Source organism: Falco naumanni, chromosome 7, assembly GCF_017639655.2.
Source record: "Falco naumanni isolate bFalNau1 chromosome 7, bFalNau1.pat, whole genome shotgun sequence".
Lineage (NCBI taxonomy): Eukaryota > Metazoa > Chordata > Aves > Falconiformes > Falconidae > Falco > Falco naumanni.
In genome coordinates, this window is record NC_054060.1 from 52,423,573 (window position 1) to 52,444,542 (window position 20,970).

At 44.1% G+C, this 20,970-nt stretch overlaps 1 protein-coding gene across 6 annotated transcripts in view; it reads left to right on the plus strand.

Moving 5' to 3' along the window:
- The window catches only part of ACTN1 (actinin alpha 1), a 90,868-nt gene that overhangs the window by 40,217 nt on the left and 29,681 nt on the right, over positions 1-20,970 (plus strand). For all 6 annotated transcript variants that reach the window (XM_040600728.1, XM_040600732.1, XM_040600727.1 and 3 more), the window contains exons 2-6: positions 2,923-3,037; positions 8,222-8,341; positions 15,867-15,953; positions 16,538-16,625; positions 17,520-17,598. In XM_040600728.1, the coding sequence (XP_040456662.1) occupies positions 2,923-3,037; positions 8,222-8,341; positions 15,867-15,953; positions 16,538-16,625; positions 17,520-17,598 (489 nt within the window). The remainder of the gene's footprint in view (positions 1-2,922; positions 3,038-8,221; positions 8,342-15,866; positions 15,954-16,537; positions 16,626-17,519; positions 17,599-20,970) is intronic.

The window sequence follows — 20,970 nt, forward strand, 5'->3', positions numbered from 1 at the left end:
TCTGGTTATCCTACCGTTTATAATAATGCAGTGTTTAGAAGATTTATGGTTTGCTTTTAATTTCATCTGTTTTTCTTAGAAATATAGACCCAGTTTCCCTCTTTCCACCCTCAAAATGTGCTAAGCGATGCCCAGTTGAGCTATACCAGAATTATCCATGATTTAAAGCAGAACTTTCTGATCAGGTTTGGGCTGATGGAAACCAAAACGGAAATGGCTTCAGAGAAATCATACAAGAAATAAAAGTGCAGCCTTGTGGCCTATGAGTTAGATCTCAGGCTTCCTCCTCAGTTCAATGCAGATTTTGTAATGTGACCTAGGGCCAGTCACTAGCTCTAGGTTATCTTGCTTTCCAAATATGAGAAGGAGGTTCGTGGGCATCCACAACGTTCCTGACATAACTTGGTCTCATGCTTTGATATGGGATGATGATGTAGCATTTGAAAGTATCTCTGCTGTCATTTGCCCGTCTAGAGGAGTGAAGGAGCCTGGCTGCAAAGAGGAGCCAAATAAATGAACCTCTTCTCACATAATACAGCACAGGCAGTGGAATGAAGAAAATAGTGCCAAAAGGATGTCCTTAGGATACAGGGCCATTTTCAAATAAAACCGCTCTTACTTAAAAAAAACTCCACTTTTATTTCTCAGGGGAATAACAATAAAAAGCAATAAAAGGTGCTTAATGACTGACTTTTTTTTTAAAAAAAAAAGCTTCCAATTCTGGAAGGAAACCAGACCATGTTGAAAAAAGATATCCCAGACTTTCACAATACATGCGTCCGTCCAAAGGGCCATTGCCATGAAAGTATTAACAGCTGCATTGTTATCCTGCTCCATCCCACAGCCCTGGAGGAGAGCAAGGCCAGAGCGCAGCACTGGGAAGCTTGGCAGCTGTTGAGCAATGCTTTCTCCAAGAAAAGATTCTGCTGCATTATTTGTAGTTGTGGCGGCATGAGTGCAAGCAAGTTAGTAGAGGAAGCCCAGCTTCCAGACAAATAAGAACAAACCCTGATGCTCTTTGCCGTTTGAGGTAATCTTTCTTTTGAAACCCTGTGCATGCTGTAAGCAGCAGTGAAGCACTTCCGAGTTTTTGGCATGCCGTGCTTCAGTATCAGCTGAATCCTTGCTGCTGCAGACAACAGCCTAAGATGGCATGACTGCTGTGGTCCACTCCACCCTCCTGCTTGGCCCATATATGCCAAATTTTCTCTTGGAGAGGCTTGTTAGACTGTGCTGAACTGTCTCCATGCGCTACTGAGCAGAAGACTAGCCTTACCAAAGGAAGTAAACAGTCCTTTGCTGGGTCAGTGAGTTGAATTGGCTCTGGGAGCACATCTGGGAGAGGGCGGGAAGAAAGACCTCCTTTCCTTGTGGTAGCACTGAGCTTTTAGAGCCACTGGTTTTTTGAGTAACCTCACCCTTCTATTTAAAGAGTGATTGAAGGGTTATCAGTTTGTACAAAGCAAAGGGTTTACTTGGTGTCCTATTCAAACACTGTGAAACACATTCGTTAGCACTTGGACAAACATGTCCGCCTTAAAAGAACTAGTTGCTACCATTTACTCTTCAAACAGTACTTTTGTGTCAAACAGCTTCTGCATCTCCAGGTTTGGCCCTTTGATTCACCTGTGTAAGACCATGCCACCCAGAGGTGTCTGAGGTGGTTTATATTTGCTTTTTGTCATTTGACCATCAATTGGTAGCAGTTACTTTTTCAGAGCTGTTCATATGATGCTTTTTTTGAGGTAATCCCTACTATCACATCTCTTGGACAAAACAGTCCTCTTCCCCATCAGTGCCCCACATGCCTATTGTTCAGAACACGGGCTAACAGATGGCAACCACAAAAAATGTGTCTTCTCATCAGATGTGGTGAAATTCATTTCTATCACATGAGAGATCCTCTTATCCTGACCACTTGAGGTCAGAAGGAGTTTCCAAAAAGAGTTTTGTTTAGCCTGAATGTCACTGGCTGTGTTGTAGTTTGGACCTCAGTCCCTCCCATGCTTCAAACTCATATTATTACTCCATTGGTAGTGCATAATATCACTAATTACAGAGTGGCTGTGATTTCTATCTTTGATGTGGCTGCAATGATCCGCTGCGAGAGGCTTTCAAATAGTGGGAGTTTGGGATTGTGCTAGACAGTAGTGTTGCTAAGTAATGCTTACTTTTATCCTTTCTAGGACCTGCACTTCTGCTGAGATGAGTGATAGCATCGTTATTCAGAAAGCATTTACACCTCCACATGAGGGGGCAGGGAAGGTGGGACAGTCATGCGGTGGGGGGAGGTCTGCTTAGCAGCAACTCGGTGAGAAAGGAGGCAGCGGGCCAGACGCTACTGGGATGTGGTTTGTGTCGCTGAGGAGTTCAGCACACTGTCCCTCAGTGTCTGAGGGCTGCAATGTTTGCTGGGGATGGAGTAAACCAGAGGCAGGCAGCCATAGGAGGATGGTCCTGTTTTTATCAAGCACCTGTCCGGAGATGAGAAGATCTGGAATGCTGTTTTCCTTCCGTTCTCCTTCACGTTATGTTGTGTCATTTAACAGCACTGGAGTCCCTAGCAATCTGAGTGCTTAGCATGCCTTAAAGTCAGTTTCAAGGTATTCTAAACCAAACACAAAACATAGGGGCCTCTCCAGAAAATCAGACATGCTGGAGCTTTGAAGTGACTGCCTCGCTCAGACTTCCTCTGTCGTGGGCCCACCCTGCAACTTTTTTTCATATTTAGGTGCTAACGCTTCTGCTCCACAAGGACAGCGGGTGGAAAGATGATAACCTAACCAGCATTTAAATATGTGTCGTGGTATCTAGCAGCATTGCTTTGGTTGTGAACTGTTTGGCTTCTGGGAAGATTACTGACTGCCTCTTCTTTTTTTTTTTTTTTTTTCTCTCTCTCTTTCTTTCTTTCCTGTGTTTTAGACATTTACAGCATGGTGTAATTCTCACCTCCGCAAGGCTGGGACACAGATTGAGAACATAGAGGAAGATTTCAGGGATGGTCTTAAACTCATGTTACTTCTGGAAGTCATTTCAGGTGAGAGAGGTTCTGTGTGGTGCTCTCAAGTGTCCTGAGCATCTCTGTTCGGAAATCTGTCCTCTCCCTTTCTTACAGAAGAGGGACAACAAGGGTTGTAATGCTGCAGACTTTGCTGGAATATAAGAACAGCTGCTTCCTGATTCAGAACAAATTCCCCCCTAATGAATATCTTGTCTCCAGCAGTGACCATTAATGTGCTTTTGGAATGTACTCCAAGCCTCATGGCTTGTGCAGGCAGCCCATTGCATTCCTGCTCCTGCCTCTCTGCTCCCCTCTGCCTGTCAGGAATGCGCAGCCTCCTGCGAAGGCTGGAGCAATGGCTCTCACTGCTTGGCAGGGCTGACAAGCGGCTCTGGGAAGTGTGAGAAAGCTGCATTGGCAAATCATACCAAAGCCACATGACAGTGGGAATAGGATAGTAGTTATTGGAAGAAGGGAGTCAAAACTGTAAGTCTTCTGTGTCCTTCAGTTTCAGCTGTGACTGAAGTTTTTTCCATTCTAGTTTCAATCTGAACTCAGTGCTTAAGCCTTCAGGGGAAAAAAAGTCCCAAACAAAAGCAAAATCTCAGAAAACCCAGTCTGAAATAGAAACAGTAGCATAAACAAGTTAGGTCTGATGTGTTTTCACTCCCTATCACAAATGTCCTACTACATGACAGATATCTCCTAGGGATTATTTCATATAAGTAGTAATACCTGTTGATGTGCTGATTAAATAAATACCTTAATAAAGTATTGTGGGAGGCATCATGGGGGGTAAAGATAGTATGTATGAAACTGGGATTGTATGCTCACAGACCTTCTTTTGATGGCTTTTGAGCCAGTAATAGCAACCCAGTGACTTGCACTCCCGACCTTCTTGGTACGTTTTCCAATAAAATTGCCTTGATAGAAGCGCTCGGATTGCCTTCCCTCTGCCTCTCCTTTTCTTTCCTTCCCCTTTTCCAGCTCCTGCAGACGCTGTCACTGTGTGTGTTTTTCAAAATTTATGGCAATAGGATAAAACCTCAAGGGTTTTGCCCATGCTAGTGGTTTGGAGGGATCAGAGTTCAAAATACTATCAGAGCTTTGCAGCACACTCATTGCTTCTGCTGTGCCTGTAAGAAATGAGGTAGCAAATTCCTATTAGTTTATTTTTCTGTATTTGTGTTCCCTTGCAGAGGAGGGGCTGCAGCCTGGAAGCAGGGACAAGTGGACCTTAGTGGCCTAGTTTCTAATCACTGAACTGGAAGACAGGGGAGAGAAGCATGAACAGGGGAGGGCAGATGAGGCTCAGTGCTAAAGCAGGGGGCCTCTTATCTCTGCTTAATTTCCTTGCCTCATCTCCCACTCTTCCTCTACTGTTGTCCCTTTGGGGGCCCACTGGCAGGCCCTGGCAGACCCCCCTCAGTTTGCGAAGAAGTTAATGGCTTCTGAATGCCCTGGTGGTGTGGGCACAGCTGCAGAGTGGCTCTGTGCCCACAGCCTGTTGATAGATGACCAGTGGGCAAAGGCATGGGGAGCAGCTGTGGGCTGCATCCCACCAGAGGCTATGGTCCTTCACACACTTAAGGACTGAGCATCCTTTTCTTAGAGCCAGCAGAAGCTAGAACCACAGTTCTCCTAGGTACAGCGGCAAAAGAGGAGAAATTTAGCACAGTTGTGTCTTCTCCGTTTAATTTCCATAATTGGCAGTTCCATTTCCAGTTGTGAGTCCCACTGCTCTTACGGAGCCTCCTTCCAGCTGCTGGCTCTGCTAGTAGCCCCTCTGGCTCATAGCTGGGGTAGCAGCAGCCCAGCCTAGGAGCAGCAAGAGGGTAAGGAGTCTCCCAGTGGTTGGCAAGGGCTTGCCTGTACGTTCCTGCCACAGTTCCCACTGATCACCTGCCAACAGGATGCATCTCTGGATGGCTCTTAGCTCTCCAGTTCCAGCTTCTGGCCTTTCCTTTCAGCTCTTTGTTCATTCCGTGCCTCCTCCTTCCCATATTTTGGGGGACTGCAGAGCTGTTGGCAGGGTTGCTTTGTGGCAGGCTGATCTTTTCCTCTAACCCAGAGGGTGATGGCCGTAAGAGCCTTCAGCTGCGAGAGCGCTGGGCTGGGCTGGCCAAGAGCTGTGTGAAGCCGAACGCCTCCTCTGCCTGGCCAGGGTGTGTGGGAGTGAGGGAGTGCTATCTTCCTCTGCCCCGTTACAGTGGTGGCTGCTGCCATGGGAGGAAGGATGGAGCCTGCATCAGGGAAGCTGCTGGAGACCCGAGGGAGGGAGAGGGACTGTGCTGCTGGGGCTGTGGAAGGCCTGTTGTAGGGCAGGCCCCCCTGTGCGTCCTGGGGGACACGTCACTGCCAGGCAGGTAGGAAGCAGTTTTTCCATCTGATGCAACTTTCCAAAATATGGGAGGCAATGATGTTATGCAAGAGGAGAGCAGCTGGGTTTTATTCAGCCTGGTACCTTCTGGAGCTGTGCTGCCAGTGGGTCCCCTCCCAGCCCAATCAGAGCCCCTCGGTCCCCCAGCCACTGTGCGGTCGGGGAAGCTCCGTGGACAGTCCTGGGACTTCCTCATTGCCAGTCTCTCCCATTCGCCTCCGTGGTGGGAAGTAACAATTGGGGGCCTCGTAGAAATTGCCCCGAAAGACACACTTTCATTTTTCACCGCGTGCATTTCCTTCCCCTGACAAAGCCATTTTAAAAGTAACACTACAAGACTGAAAAAGGCTAAGGTCATGTTTAATACTTCTAAAGTTATAAGGCTTTTCTTTTCCCCACCCCCAAAGGAATGACTAATTGAATTTTTTCCTAAACAAATTTGCTGTAAACAACTTCTATGCCAACACTTCCTTACATTGTTTGGCTTTTAAAGCACAGCCTTGGGCTGGTACATGAGAATCAGAGAATGAAAGCAAGTAGACCATTTTCATTGTCTCAGCTGGGAGAAGTACTGAGAAATAACGCAATGATGCAAATAGCTGCAAGTAGAACATATTTCTAGCAGGCTTCCCTTTTAACAGTCTACATCATTAATAGTGTATGGCATGGAACCAGATGAAGCTTTTCTCTGGTAATCTAAATTTGTAATAAAGTCCGAGTCTAAAGGAAATAGCCATTGGGTTGTGAGACACTTTTATTCCAAATAAAATTATTCTAAAACAAGTATCTTATTGTGGTGTTTGAGAGAGGGAGACTGCAGTTCTGCAATCACCGTCAATTGCTTGAGGATTGCATTGCTGTCAGAGGGGAACAATCCTGCTCTCCCCAGTGCTGGGGAGAGCAGTTCAGATGCTCTCCCTTGCATTGGCAGTGCACATGCGGCCACAAGGTGAATTGGATCAGCTTGCTGTTCCAGCTGAAACCTAATCTCTTGTCTTTGTTTTTCTTTTTGCAAGGCTAGTTTACAGTCACATGAGCTGAAGAAAATGGTTATTTTTTAGCTGGCTCAACCCGTTTGTTGACATTTGACAGCACAACTCTGTTTAAGTCCGTTGTGAAACTACATGTAAAAATGCCATTGTAAAACTGTCGCAAAAAATGCTTCCACTTCTATTTAGAATGACTAGCATTATCCAAGTGGAAAAAGAAAGCAATGTACCATGATGTGTACTTGAGGCTCCATTAAAGCAAAAGAGATTTTTTTTAATCCTAGGGTGGAGGTTGTACCATAAATACACCTTTTTACTTAAATTGTCAGACATCAGTGTTTCATTTTGAAAGTGAATCTGGTTTTATCCTTGAGCTTGAGAGCTAATGACACCAACCTACGGTAATCACTGAAACACTTTTAAAGAAAGGATTTTCATTTCCAGCCTTTTTCTTTGTTAGGGCATGGCTAGGGAGACAATCTGGTTTTTTCCATTTTAGATTTTCCTCACTCCTTTGTTAGGAAACAAGCCATCCAGTTTTAGTATGAAAAATGGTTCTTTAAAAAGTACTTTTCTGTCTCACTCTTAAGCCTCAAATAAAGGTTTTGAGTCAGCTTGCGTTGACTTAAATATTAAGGTTCGAGATACAGCAGGAGACACTTGGTACTGAATAGTTCAGGTCAGTAATTACGTGCCTAGACTTGCCCAACTGATCTCCTTTTAATTATCTCATAACTTTTTTTCCAAAATGCAAAACCTGCTTGCATTTTGTTTAGATTTTTTTGGTGTTCTGCAGCTTATGATCTGAAAGCAGCTGCTCTGTTCATTTTTTCGTGGTGTGTGTCACATACAGGTGGTCCCTGATGCCTTGTCTTATTATTTATCTATCAGAGGTGCCTTTGAAAAGGCAGCTTGTCTGTCCAAGCTTTAATTTGCCTACTGTGGATGTTGGGTAAAGCATAGTTACAGGCAGCCTATCAAGAAAGGCATGACTGACATTAATGCAGCTCTTTCAAATAAATAAGGTCAGGAAAGTGCTTTTCTTAATCTTCCAGCTTTGTTCCAGTCAGGGCTGGCATTTGCCCCGAGACTCGTTTCTATCAGAGATTTACCTGCTCTTACCTCAGAGCTAGGCTGCTTCTCTGCCTCATTATAAACATTTAAAATGCATACCGCTGTGCAAGAGACCATTGCATAGGGTTGCATACATCAAACATAGAATGGAAAGGAGCTGAGATGACAGTCCTTCCGGTTACAAAGCCATTTGCCAAAGAAATGATTTTATTTCCTGATACAGGCAGTTGTGACCATTCAGTGAAGAGACTGAGAGGTAGGAGGTCTGTATCCTGGCTGGGGAAAAGAAAAGGCAAGATACAAGATCACCCTCACATTTGACTGTAGGGAGTTCCAAAAAGGAGAGATTTGCTTTGTAAATTGGGTGTTGTAAGTGCTGGTGGGGAGCTTCCCACCTGTCTTTGTGCGGGAGGGAAGTTTGTGCTGTTTCCAGGCATCGTTGTCTGCAGCTAATAGCATGGAGGTTAGTTCCACTGCCTAGCTCAGTGTGCTTTTGAAGGACCTTTTCACCTCTGATATAAACCTGCTGTGGAAAGAGTTCAGTGCTGACAGTTCCTCTGTTACTAAAATTATCTGGGATGCCACAAAAAGATGATTCTTTCTGAGGGTACTTAACAGGGAGCGTGGCTGTCCAGCATTTGCTGTTGAGAAAGGATGCAGGGAGGTTTACCCTCTGCCTGGCGGAGCAGCGGGAGCTGCCAGCATGGGGAAATACCCACCAGGGAAGAAAGGGGTCAAAATTGTTTTCTAATACTACTTTTTCCTTTTTCTTATTAGGTGAACGTTTGGCTAAGCCTGAAAGAGGCAAAATGCGAGTGCACAAAATATCCAACGTGAACAAGGCCTTGGATTTCATTGCCAGCAAAGGGGTCAAACTAGTGTCTATTGGAGCAGAAGGTAAGGAAACCAGCTGGTTTTTCTGGGCTTAAGCTGCGCTTAGCCATTGCCTTTCTCTCATGCATGTCATTTGCCTTTGTGCCTCCCCAGCCCCACCACGTCTTTGTTGAATAAACCATGGAGGAAAAAAGGGGCCTTTACCCTGGATTTAAAACCTAGCTTCGCACCAAGCTGCCAAACTTGATTCCTGCTTGCCCTTATTGGCCAGGTCCTCCTGCTTTTCTCCTGGTTCTCATGATTTCTCATGAACACTTGAGCAGTGACAGAAACAAATTGAGATGTTTCTTTCCTGAATGAAGAAAGGTCCTAACTGAAGCATAGCAGCTGCTTGTATTTAGCTTGTTGCAGACCAGCTGGGAAATATTTCCCTGTTGCTCTAGGACATCCCATGGGTCAAAGCCAAGTGCAGTCCCCAGGACAGGTCAAGGACCCCAAAGGCTCCAATTTTCAGGGCTTCCAAGCTTCTTGTTGTGCACCCCAGAAAGCTGGGTGCTCTGGCTGGAAGCCGGTGTGTCATTGTGTAGGCGCCATTGTGGGCAGCATCAGGGATGCCCCTACGATAATCGTGCAGACAGCAGGGAGTTGTGTAGGACTTTTGTATTTTTAGCAAAGATGGTAGGTGTTTTGCAGGTATGTCACCTGAGACCCAGAAGGGCTTGCAGGTTGGTAAGGTAGTTTGCTCTTTTATAAACCTTAACAACTTGTCATCTTATCTGGGTTGTGTTCTCATGATACTTATTTTCCTCTGCTCTGGAACCTATGTGTGAGTCCTGTCTATGGACTCATGTTGTCACTGTTGCTGAGGAGACACTCTGCTTCTGTGGTATTTCTAGGTTTGTCTTTACAGTGACCACGGAAAATGAGGAAGGTTTATCTCCATCTTACAGATGGAAATAGGCGGTTTCTCCAGGGAAACTCCTGACAGAGTCAGGAAATGAGCCTGTGATACAGTTCTGGATGAGCATTCCTCCTCCGGGAGAGCCATGGCTGCAGGGCTGAGCCATGCCTGTTCTGAGCCCATGAGGTTGGACCAGTGTTGGCATGCTGTCCCTAGTTTTGACCTTTCTCTTGGGGACATCTCCAAAACATGCCCATCCTATGGTCCACTTGTTCTGTGTCAGATCAGGCAGGATACCTCGGCTGCTGCAGGTGCGTATGTTTGCATTACAGAGACCTTTACCTCAACTTACTGCGTTACCTTTATGAAAACTTTGGAACAATTTGAAACTAGTGTCCAGGCGCACTGCAGACACTTCTATACTGCGTTTGGTATTTAACAGCAAAATATACAAGAGGCGAATGGCTCAATGACACTGATACTTCACATACAAAACTTTTTCTTCAATTTTCTCAGCTTTTCCTTCAGGAACAACTTGAGGGTGTTGCTCACCCTGAGTATTTACATAGCAAAAATGCATATCTAAGGTAATTTTGTGCCCTTAAAAATGACTGATGCATCCAGTGTCTGATACAGTAGTCCATATCTATATGGGACCCTTTTCAAACTGGAAGTTGGACCTGGAGTCAGAGGTCTTCTGCCTTAAGAGAGCTCTTGCTGTCATTTGGATCTTGGGCAGATATTTGGATCCTTCTGGGAGTTTAGAGCATGCCTAAAACCTATCTTCCCTGTTCTATTTTTTTTTCCCTGGCACTAGTTTGCCTTTTTCTCTCCTTCTACTGGATTTTTCTTTTTTGATCTCTGCTCCTGAATCAGCTATGACTGTACCCTCACAGCATGTAGAAATCATTTGCAAGTAAAATGTTCTGTGACCAAAGATCTCCAGGGCCCAGTTATTCTGTATGGTTTCATAGGAGTTACTCGGTTCAGAAATAGGCTGTGAGGTGCCATTTTGTGACAGAAGCCATGATTTATATCAGTCTGAATAGTGATCCTGACCTCCCCTGCCAAATGATCCTGGCTCTCCTCTGTGCGGGTGCCCATGCAGCTACATGGTGAACCCATGTGGGTTTCTTTGTACTCCCAAAGGTAGCACGGAACTGATGTTTGGACCAAGGCGAGCTTTGATTTTTATACAGAGCACTTGGGCTCGTGCTGTGATGCCAGCTCAGGCTACGTAAGTGTGATCACAGCATGGGCTCCCCCACCCCAGCGCTTGCCCATGCACCCAGACCAAGCCCAGGCCACTCTGGTTGTCACTGGGAAACATAACCTGCTGCAGGGCCTTCTGCCTGGTCCATCCAGGTGATTGGTGTACAGTAAATTGCACATGAGCTATAGAAATGGACTTATACTTGGAACAGCAGAGCAGGAACTCTGTCCACGTAAGGGATTATAAACCTTTCTGGAACATGAATTTTAAGGGTTTACAAGAAGACACCATGCAGCAGCAAAGGAGAAGGTAAAAGCCAATGAGGCAGTCATAACTGCACCAAGAAAATGAGCTCTAAGTGCCTCAGTCAGGTTGGACTGATCTAGGAATTTTTCCAGGTGGCTTTTCTCCCAGAGGGGAAAACCACCATCAGCAGCAGTGTGGTTGTGCTGGCTAGGGTAGTGCTCTCCTCACCTCGAGGTGGCTTGCTCGTCTCTGGGGAGCAGGGTCCTGTGTGAAGGGTCTGCAGCCTGGCTATAGTTCTCTGTATACGTTAGACAAATAGCATTGGCCAGCAGTGTCCTGGCTTTATTTATTACTGTTTTGTTGTCATTAAAAAAATAAACTCCAGAAGGAATCCCAAGGAGACTCTCAGGTCAGTTTAAGCCTTGTGCAACCTTGTGTTTGAGTTAAAGCCAGCAAAAATGTTTTCATGACTTTTATCTTGTATTTTACCAAATAAAGATCCTTCTCTGCTGTTTACAAGCCAAGCTCTGCAGCCTTGTCCCAGTGAACAAGAACCAGAGTTGAAGAGGACTTCCTATACACAGTATGAGTGCAGGACATATTCCATGTCCACATTAAATGGAGAGTTAATTAAGCAAGCAGAATAAGCAATAAGGGTTGAAAGCTGCTTTTTGCAACCATCTTTGTTAACAATTCAAGATGATTCTAAACATCTTTGTTAGCTAGAGTCCATAGCAGATCAAAGCAGTTGTGGCATACAGCAGATCTGTGTAAATCTGGATCAAGGAAGGCTCTAGCCTGGTACAGTTTTCCAATATTTTTTTTAATCTGCTTTTAAATCTCACTGTCATCTGACACCTCAGGAGCCTTCTTCCCCTGTAATAGATTCCATACTGGTGTCAAATGCTCCTGGGATTTAACAGATTGAATAGGTCAAGTATGTGACCCTAAGACTGTTTTATTTACACCTCTAATCTGCATAGAAAGTTGCTGCTTTCTTTGACAGATGTGGCTCAGTTCAGCATAAAGATAATTTTGGATGAACTGATGCCTATTCTCATCCATGCAAGTGAAAGGAGAAATAAAGCTTGGAGATTTCAATAACTGCAGAAGTCCCATATGAGCAAAACACCTACTGAAGCACCAGCCAGAGCAAGCATATATTTGACAGTGGAAAGAGGGGGGAGATAAGGTCTCTCTCTGTCAGTGAGTGAAGCTAGCATTGTATTTGTCCCTATCTCCTGCCCACTCACAATTAGGGAGCTGAGATATACACCCCCATCAACAATGCCAGCCATCTGTTCTAAATCTGTCTGGGCCATCATTAGCAACATGCTTTCTGAGGACAAGGGCATGGTTGCTTGTCCTGCTTTATTTGGCTTTTGTTAGGATAAATAGAATGCTCAGCAGCCTTTATTTTATGTCACCATTGTTGCTCTATGTCTCCAATTCGCAGATCATAATGCTGTCCTGCCAGTTGTTGATCCCCTGCAACTCCTCTCCATGGGGTAACCAGAGGCTGTGCTCTCACCGGCAACTCAGAATTAGCAAGGGGGAATAACAGTTTTTGTAGCATTGATTCTGCTTTTAATTACCCAGGCCAGGGTGGAAAAGTAAGCTTAATCATTTTTGCATCTTTCAAAATGTGTTCATGCATTTAAAAAAGGTAGTGGCATTTTAAAAACCATATCTATGTAGCCAACCAGTCTTGCTCCTAAGGACTGGATATTTGTGAGGCTCTTAATTAGCTGTCTAACAAATGGATGAGGGTACTGTAGGTTTTGCATATTTTGTTTGTGGTATTTGGTACAATAATGGGAGCTGGGTGGAAGCATATTCACTGGTGCAAAAAATTTCCATCCAGCTGCCTCACCAGCTTTAGCCAACGACTGATCCACCCCCAAGTTGAATGTAAATCACATTAATAACATGTACTTGCTGCTGCTGTTCAGACCACAGCTGCTGGTGGTGGAGGGAAGCACAGACGGTGCTTGCAGAGGTCCTGCTTAGGAAGAGCGCTTGGAAAGCACAGTCAGGCAGAAGATACTGTCTGATTATTAGCCTCCGCTCTCACATTGCTGAGCCTTACTTATATCAGCAGGGAAAAAAACAGGATCTTTAATTAAGCGTTAGATTGTTCTGGCTTTGTAGTGTTATGTTCAGCTTCTTAAACAATTCCTGTGGAGTTTCATCGCCAGGAAGCAGAAGGTTTCATGCAAACCTGTTTTGCAACCATGTTTTTCATGGTTTCACTTTTGTTTCTTGACCATATATCAATATATTACAAAGGGACTGGCAGCAGCTGAAGGGCACTGAAGGGATCCTAAAGGAAAAGGAGGCTGACATTGGGGAGTGCAGGGGTGGAAAACTGAGTGAGAGGGCCAAAGAGCATATTGCCTTCCTGATCAGGCTGGCTGACTTTGTAACAAGGTTGTCAGGAGAAGTTTTCTAGCTCTAGAAATGAAAAATGCTTGCCTGCTTCTAACAAATAATAACAGTTTTGTCAACTGTGCTTAAAAGAAAAGGATTGGGGATGGTGTGGTTGGTTAAATCTGCATTCCAGGATGGATCCGTCACTAACCTCACTGACATCAGTATCTGCTTGTTAGGCAGTGGGTTTTCTCTGTGTCATGAAAAAGTAAAATGATATGTAGAGATGAAGTGCTGGAAATATTCTGGGCTTCTTCCAGAGCAGCTTTGCTTTGGTGCACTGCTAAGGAAGACATGGGATCAGGGAGCACACAGCTTCCTTTTTAAATGAGTAATGCAATGAAGAGAGTTGGGGGACGAGAGATGCTTTCCATCTTAAGTCCGCCAGCTAACTTTATAAAACTAGAATTTGAGAACGTGACCTGAGAACAATCATGGTGAATTCTAATGCCACATTAGCAACTTAATGCCATCTGGTTTAGGTAAGTATCTTGACCTTTATTTCCAATTAAAATCCATGGAACAGTAACATTAATTGCTTGTTTCAGCTCACTGATCGATTTATTAGTGTTCGTAAAGCTTTTTCACATTAAAGTATTGCCATCAGATTTTAATCTAGTCTATTAAAATAAAAAGCTCAATTTAGTTTCCAATCTTAAATACATCCTAGGGCCCTCCTGCCAACTGATGTGTTTTTTACAGGCATTGGAGATTTTGAAAGTCCACCAAAGATCTACCACATGAACAAAACTAACAAGCTGAGAACAGATGCCTTTTATATATATATCTATGTATATATGTTTTAGCTGTAGTATCTCAGGTATTTGTAACAGTAGTAAGGATTTTCCTTTAAGTTGATTGTGGTGCTTTGTTGGAGGTGTGAAGAATGCAAGAAGTGCAGAACTGAATATACTTGCTATCACATGACACTTTCTTCCATCAGCCTAGTGCACAACCCCCTGCCCCTAAAATACCTGTAAAAAGTTCATTTGTGAGAAAACTGTCAACAAGCAAACATAGGTTTTTTTCTTGCCAGCAACAATAACTGCAGTTTTGTACTGCAGTGAAAAGTTGGTGGCTATTTAATTCTGGGCAAACTGAGGCACCACCAAGATATCTGTGTACTCTCAAGTGCAGAAAGAGGTGGACACAGGGGTTTACTGCAGTAGAACAAAGTGGTGTGTCTCATTTTCTGTCTTTTAAATCTATAGATCCCTCATGCATATGTATGTCAAAGCAGAGTGGAGATTATCCTTCTAATTTACACTGGAAGCTGTACCACATGTACTGCTAAATCATAAGCTTTTAGGAATCTGGACCATATGGACATGGTTTCTGAAACAATTGTGTTTGGGGTGTGTGCTACTCATCTGCTGGTTTTGAATACACTGAGGTTCACATTTTGAAAATTTTCCATAAGAGGAAAAGCTTTTTCTAATGGCTTAAAAGGAAAATTTGAAATATTGTTACTTTTGTGACAGGGTCCAGACGTGTGGCAGTTGTCTATACTGCAGATTTCTACTTGCCCCAGAACAGTGCTGGGCAGCTTTATGGAAGCAGCGGCACAGAGGTCTACAGTAGTACAAAAATGGTTTCTGGCAGCCTTGTTAGGACTTGAATTATTCTACCTCCAAACAATAGGTTAATTCTAACACTTTTCTTACTGAAAATACTCTTATAACTTGCCAGTTGCTTGTGAAAGATCCTTCTGCCTTGCAGGAACCTGCCACAGAATGAATAGGAGAAGGCAGCTCAGCTAGTTTCACTATCCAAAAAAGTGAAGGCTGTAAATTCTATAATGTGTATATATAGTCTGTGCAGAATTTTTGTAGATGATGAGGATTGGCGCTTGAGACCCAGCTGCTGACTGTTTGGCACTAATCTATACATGGTGGAAACCACTTTCTCTGCCAGCGTCTCCCCAGCGTCTTCCCCCAGATCCCTGATCCTCCCATCCTAAACAGATAATACTTCACATGTGCAAGCAGTCATTTTCTAAAACCTCTGAGTTGTTGACCCTTGCTGATTTACATTGCGGAGTCCAATGAGCAATGAAGCACAATCTGCTGAACATCTTAGTTTATGTTATGGTCTGCTCGGGCTGGTCAGCATGAGTCTTTACTTCCTTTTCAAGCAGGATGCATGTACCTCAAGGAATGCTCTGTTGTGTCTTTTGGCAGTCATTTGACTGAAAGAAGCCCTATACAGGCAGTCTGGTGTATTTAGGCTTGTTTGAAGCAGCAAGCATTTAGGCTTGTTTGAAATTAAAATGTTGATGTTTCTTGGTGGTATCTTGTTCGCAGGACAAAACCAGCTGTCAGAGCTCATCTGCACTGGGAAGTCTCACTGGTTCTTCTGAATAATTATGCTGGGGCAGTTATATAGGTGACTTGGAGTAGACATCAGAATAAGAGAGGAAGGCTTTTCTTTTTCCCAGTTTGGCTGATATGGCTTTTAAGTGATCAGAATTTAACCTGAACAAGGTGTTTTTAAGCCCCTGGAGGGAATTACACTGATCTGAATTGGGCCTTATTCCCGGTCTTTTGGATCATTGGTGTCTGTTTCATGCTCAGTGTTATGCTCCGAGAGAAACAGTCTGTTTACTGGGTAATACTGGGCAAGACTGCTGTACCAGCAGAGTATCTGGGGAGGAGGGAAGAACAATTTTAAGCTGGAATTCCAGTTCTCCCATCTGCAAAAGCGATTGCTCCCCAGTGCTCCTCTTTTACCAAGGATTTGCACTTGCAACTTGATGCCTTCTATTTCTTCTCTTTCTGCCTTTTTTTTTTTCTCCATAGAAATCGTGGATGGCAATGTTAAAATGACTCTTGGAATGATCTGGACCATCATCCTTCGTTTTGCCATTCAGGATATTTCAGTTGAAGGTAAATATTAGTTCTTTCTAGCCACTGTTCAATAATGAGCAACTGGGGTAACTAAATGGCTTTTGCCATTTAAAAGGCCCGGAATGTGCTTTTAGGTGAGTCACTGGAAGATTCTAGGGAGCTACCCTTCCCAAGCTGCCCTGTCATCTCACTGACATTTCTGGCCAGGTTCAGCTATACCGAGAAGAGTTTTTTACATCCTGTTGTAAGAGATTTTTAAGAGCAGCTCAAAAGGATGTTTAAGCCTGAAAGCCAACTTTGATGTTGGAATTTATTGCATTTCTTGCAGGCTGATTCAGGGCCTAACACTGCAAACGAACCTGTCTATTACAAGTCCTACAAAACTCTCCTCTCTAATCCTGAAAAGCTACCTCCTTATTACAGAACCTCATTAGGAAAATAATAGTGGCAAAACTATGCCAGCAGACTCTTCCAAACAAGGAATTTTCTGACAAGTAAAGTTAAATAAAGCACAATTCAGTCCGATCTCTACCAAAGTTGGTCATGTTTTTCTAGCATATGCTCCAGAGACTCCTGCTTTCTAAGAAAATGAGTTAATTGGTGTGTTTTCTTTCTTTCTCTAGAGACATCTGCTAAAGAAGGACTTTTGTTATGGTGTCAGAGGAAGACGGCCCCCTACAAAAATGTAAACATCCAGAACTTCCATATCAGGTGAGTTACAGGCAAGAACTTAGCTTTACAATCTGTTATTTTCATATGCTTCTTGGTGTGTTCAACAGTGTTCCTGACAGACCTCCCAAGGCAATGCAGGTGCACATTACACAGTAACACTGTAGTCCAGAAAGTCATGTAGGAAATTAAAGGCAGAAGTTACAAGAAGATCCAAGTACCTACATCCCAATTCCTCATTCCAGTTACAATTGCTGCTTTCATAAAGTTCTTTAGAGCATTAAGTCCTCAGCATATGTGCCACGGGCTAAGCAAGACAGCTTTTGCTCTGTGAAAACTCAGAACACTTTAGGAGCCATACTTTATAGTATAAAGTATAAAGGGATGAGAGGTTTTCTTGCTTTTATCTTAATATTTCCAAATTGGCAGATGTACCAGTGAAGATTCTGCGTAACAGTGCTTTTTCCAGCACATCTTGGAGAGCTGTGTGAACCATATAAATGTAAAGCACTTATTTGAGAGCTTAAGTGCCTTCCACACTAGCCAGTACTATAGCGGAGCTAGCTGTGGCCATCTGCCTTTTCCCTGAGGAATGCACTTGTTCCTTCTTTAGGGCTTGTGAGCCCTGAGCTCTGCACCTGTCCTTGCATGCTCCACAGGACATGCACAGTTCTCTGAGCATGTGCTGTGGAGAAAAAAGGAGGTGGCAATGCAAAGGACAAGTCCTAATCACAGTGGATTTTTGTAGAGATTGAAAGGAGTCTTTATCACAGTCTCATGCAGGTACAAGACAGACCTCCCTCCCAGCACTTACAGAAGCACTAACCATAATTAGTCATCCTGCTGTCTTGGTGCTGTCTCTCGTGCTCATGCCCATCACTGTGTCTCTCCCTGGCTGAACACTGTTCATTGTGCTCTCTTTTGTCTCTCTTGTAGTTGGAAAGATGGCCTTGGTTTCTGCGCTTTAATTCATAGACACCGTCCAGAGCTCATTGACTACGGGAAGCTACGAAAGGTACAACTCAATTTGTTTGTCAGACCAGATGCTTGGCTCCTTAGAAGTAAAGAGGGGGAAGAATTAACATGATAAACTTAATTGGAGAACTTCAGCACAAGCTGGCAGTTGCAGGATTGAGGGGAAGGAAGGAGGGATGAATCAGTACATTCAGGCTTCTTAGCGAAGCGTGAACTTAATGAGCTTCCTGCTCGACTTTCCTGGCTTTCAGACTGCCTTATATGAGAGACACGTGCCCCAATCCCAGCTGATGAGCAAAAGCTGGCAAATTCAGTAACACCAACTGTGAGACTAGTTCTGTGCTAATGTCACAGATTAGTGAGTCAAATCAGACTTAACATTTCTGCGGAGAGTTGGTTAGAAACTGATTACCTGATGTTCAGTTGCAAAAGCTCATTGAGGGGTCTTTGTGCCCTCACTGGACACTTGTCACATGCTTCCAGCTTAGCACTGAGCTATTTGCAGTGCTTGGCTTCTCCTAGCATGTAGGTGTCAGGTGCCAGAAAAGCATTTATGATAACACTCAATTTTACTTTAAAAGTTGCCACTGGTAACATGATATCTAGCTGCTCCAAAGTTTGCTTCCTGTGTGTCTTGGAGACAAGATTGTGAAGTGGATGACGAGAGTAAGCGTTCAGTGGTTTGTGCTGCCAGCAGTGTCTTGACCCCGCAGAGCCATGGAAGACCAAACTGGGTTCTCATCCTACTGGCGTTCCTGCAGTCTGTTGAGATCTGGTTTCACTGTATCTGTGCACATGTGGAGTGAAGTGTCACCAAGAGCATAATTCATATGTTGTTACTGGGGCTAATACTCAAAACGTTTGACCACCTGATCTCACGAGCTGGGTGTTATAAAGTGCATACGTGCTCAATGTTAGCTAGGGAAATAAACATAGAAACCAATCTCTGATAGACCTGGGATCTTGGATCACTGTGCAGATAGGCAGTATGTAAATGAGTTAATCAAATTAGCTGCATCCTTAAGGAAATGAATTGTACAATGCCTGATCTGCTTTCCAGTAACCTTTTAGATCTTTACTGTCTTGCAGAGCAGTCAATTACATTGTCTGATCAGTTTTAGTGTCTGGAGTCAGCATGTGATGAATAACAGTGGAGAGAGACTGTACCTGTTTACATAAACAGCAGCAATAAAAAAAGGAATTATTAGAGCTACATTTTCAGTGCCTGATCTTGGGAAAATAAAAGCAGCTAAGCAATGTGCATCTGACAAACCCAGCCGGGTAAATGCTACAGCACACACTGTTACCAACAAAGCCCTAAGCCAAACGCAAGAGAAACTAGAGTGAGGAAAAGAAGATTATTTGGTCATACTGCCTGCAGGCTTTTTAAGGTGAAAGAGGGGGTGATTGTCCTAGCCAAAGTCAATGCAGATAGGAAGGGATTTGTCCTACTTGGAGTAATGTTAAAGGGAACCACCATCGGGTTTTTTCCACTTGCCCTTGATCTCATCTTTCATCAAGTTCCCTCTGCCCTCCTGCAGTCTTCTGACTCTTTCTGTATCATTTTATTGTTGTTCTGCCTTAATTACTCTAAACGTGTGAGACTAAATGCACGTTTGAGAGCTCTACCCCACCTGAAATCCTGAGCAAATAGCTGGGAAGAACTTAGCTCACAGCCTAGCCTTTAGCTGTGACAATCAACGTATGCTGAAGGGAAGTTGCCTTTTTAATGCTAGATCTCTGAAACCCATTTGTAGTATGTATAAACATGGCACCTTCCTAAACACAGTGTTTGCCTGGACTGTTTCTGTAACTTAGTTTTTTCTTCTTTCTTCTCCCTTTGGCTCAATTCAACTGATTCTTGCCCTTCTCCTTGGAGCCTGCTTCCCCTCTCCCCTTTCCCCCAAAAACAGTCAAGCAAACAAACCAACCCCAACATTTTGAATCATGCCTGGTTCTGCAGGGGACTTACCTTGCAGAGAAGGACATGAGCAAGGCTGCTGAGAAGCAGCCATTACGGTTGATAGTAGGTTAGAGGTCCACCTCCAGGTCTCTTCCAACTCTAGGGAGTGATTAATGGCATCTCATTTGTATGTGCCTTTGGTGATGTTGTGTGTACTTCTGTCTACAAGCATACACACACACAAATCCGTAAGATAAGAGAGATGAACATCAGTCAAAGTTGCCAAGAGGTCTGCATTGTACCTCCTGTCTGGGCAGTTTTAGTGTTTTTTGCTCCTTCACAGAGGCTGTGTCTATGCTACAAACCTCGTATTGGCAGTGTATGCTAGCAAAAGCTAGCCAGTGTAGCTGCATGTCGTCTTCTCAAAAGTTAACAACTTCTTTTATTAGCAAAGTTTTGTACTGAGTTTATGCTCCTAGCTATTTTGCCTAGTGTAGCTGTATTAGTGGAGCAAGCACAAGTCTGCCTACCTGCACTGCCTAGCTGAAGTTGCTTGTATAGTCCAGGCCCCAAAATAAAAGGAGCAAGTCCACCCAGGCTGGTGTCAGTGATTCCCTAACACCACAGCTACTTACTTGGTTAGGTGGTTTCTGTTCAGTGCAGGTCTGTCTGCTATTGTTGAGTTCACTGTAGATAAGATCTCAAGATTCAGCTCATGGTCTGGTGTGAAAGATGTGCAGAAGATGGGGTTTCCCTTCTTCCTTTTAACCCCAACTGCACCTCAACTGTGAGCCATATTTAAGATCTTCTTGTCAAGGACAGTGGTTGACTGATGGCTCACCCCCTCAGATGCTTCAATCCACATAGAAATGTGGTCTGTGTACTGCTGTGCTGGATGCATTTATTACAGGTATTCCTGAAAACAGGGGTTTTGGATTTCTTTGCTAGCGTCTTCAACTCTGGCAGATATAGTAAGTGCCTGCTCTCCCTTGATTTTTCTTCCCCCTCCATCTCCTTTCCTGATTGCTAGTTAATAGAAGATTTTTTTTTTATGTCACACTGCAATAATTGCCATGGCAACCTTGTGTGCTGCAAGGACTAGGAAATAGCTGGAGGAGGAGAGAAGAATCCCTGTGTGAGTTAGGGCTGTGGTGAAACAGGAGGAGCTGCAGTAGTCTTTAGTCAGCAAAAGCAGAGAACGTGCCAGGTGGGCATCTGTTTAGGGCAAGTTTGCTGTCTGCCACCGTTAAAACAACTTAATTCCTCTATGATGAAACTATAACTTTCCTCACAGTTGGCCCAGCTAGAGCCTGGCTCTTTACTCCTCATCTTCATGTCTCTGCTATTTCTGTGTTCAGATAAGCAGAGTGGGAATCAAGGCACCTCTGCAGAACCTCGTCTGGGTCAGTGCTCTTCTGGGGGGATGTTTCAGCTGTGGAAGGAATCAGGGGACAGGTGACTTGGCATTTGTTTGTTTGCTCTGCTGCCTTTCAGTCCCTAAAGTGTGCT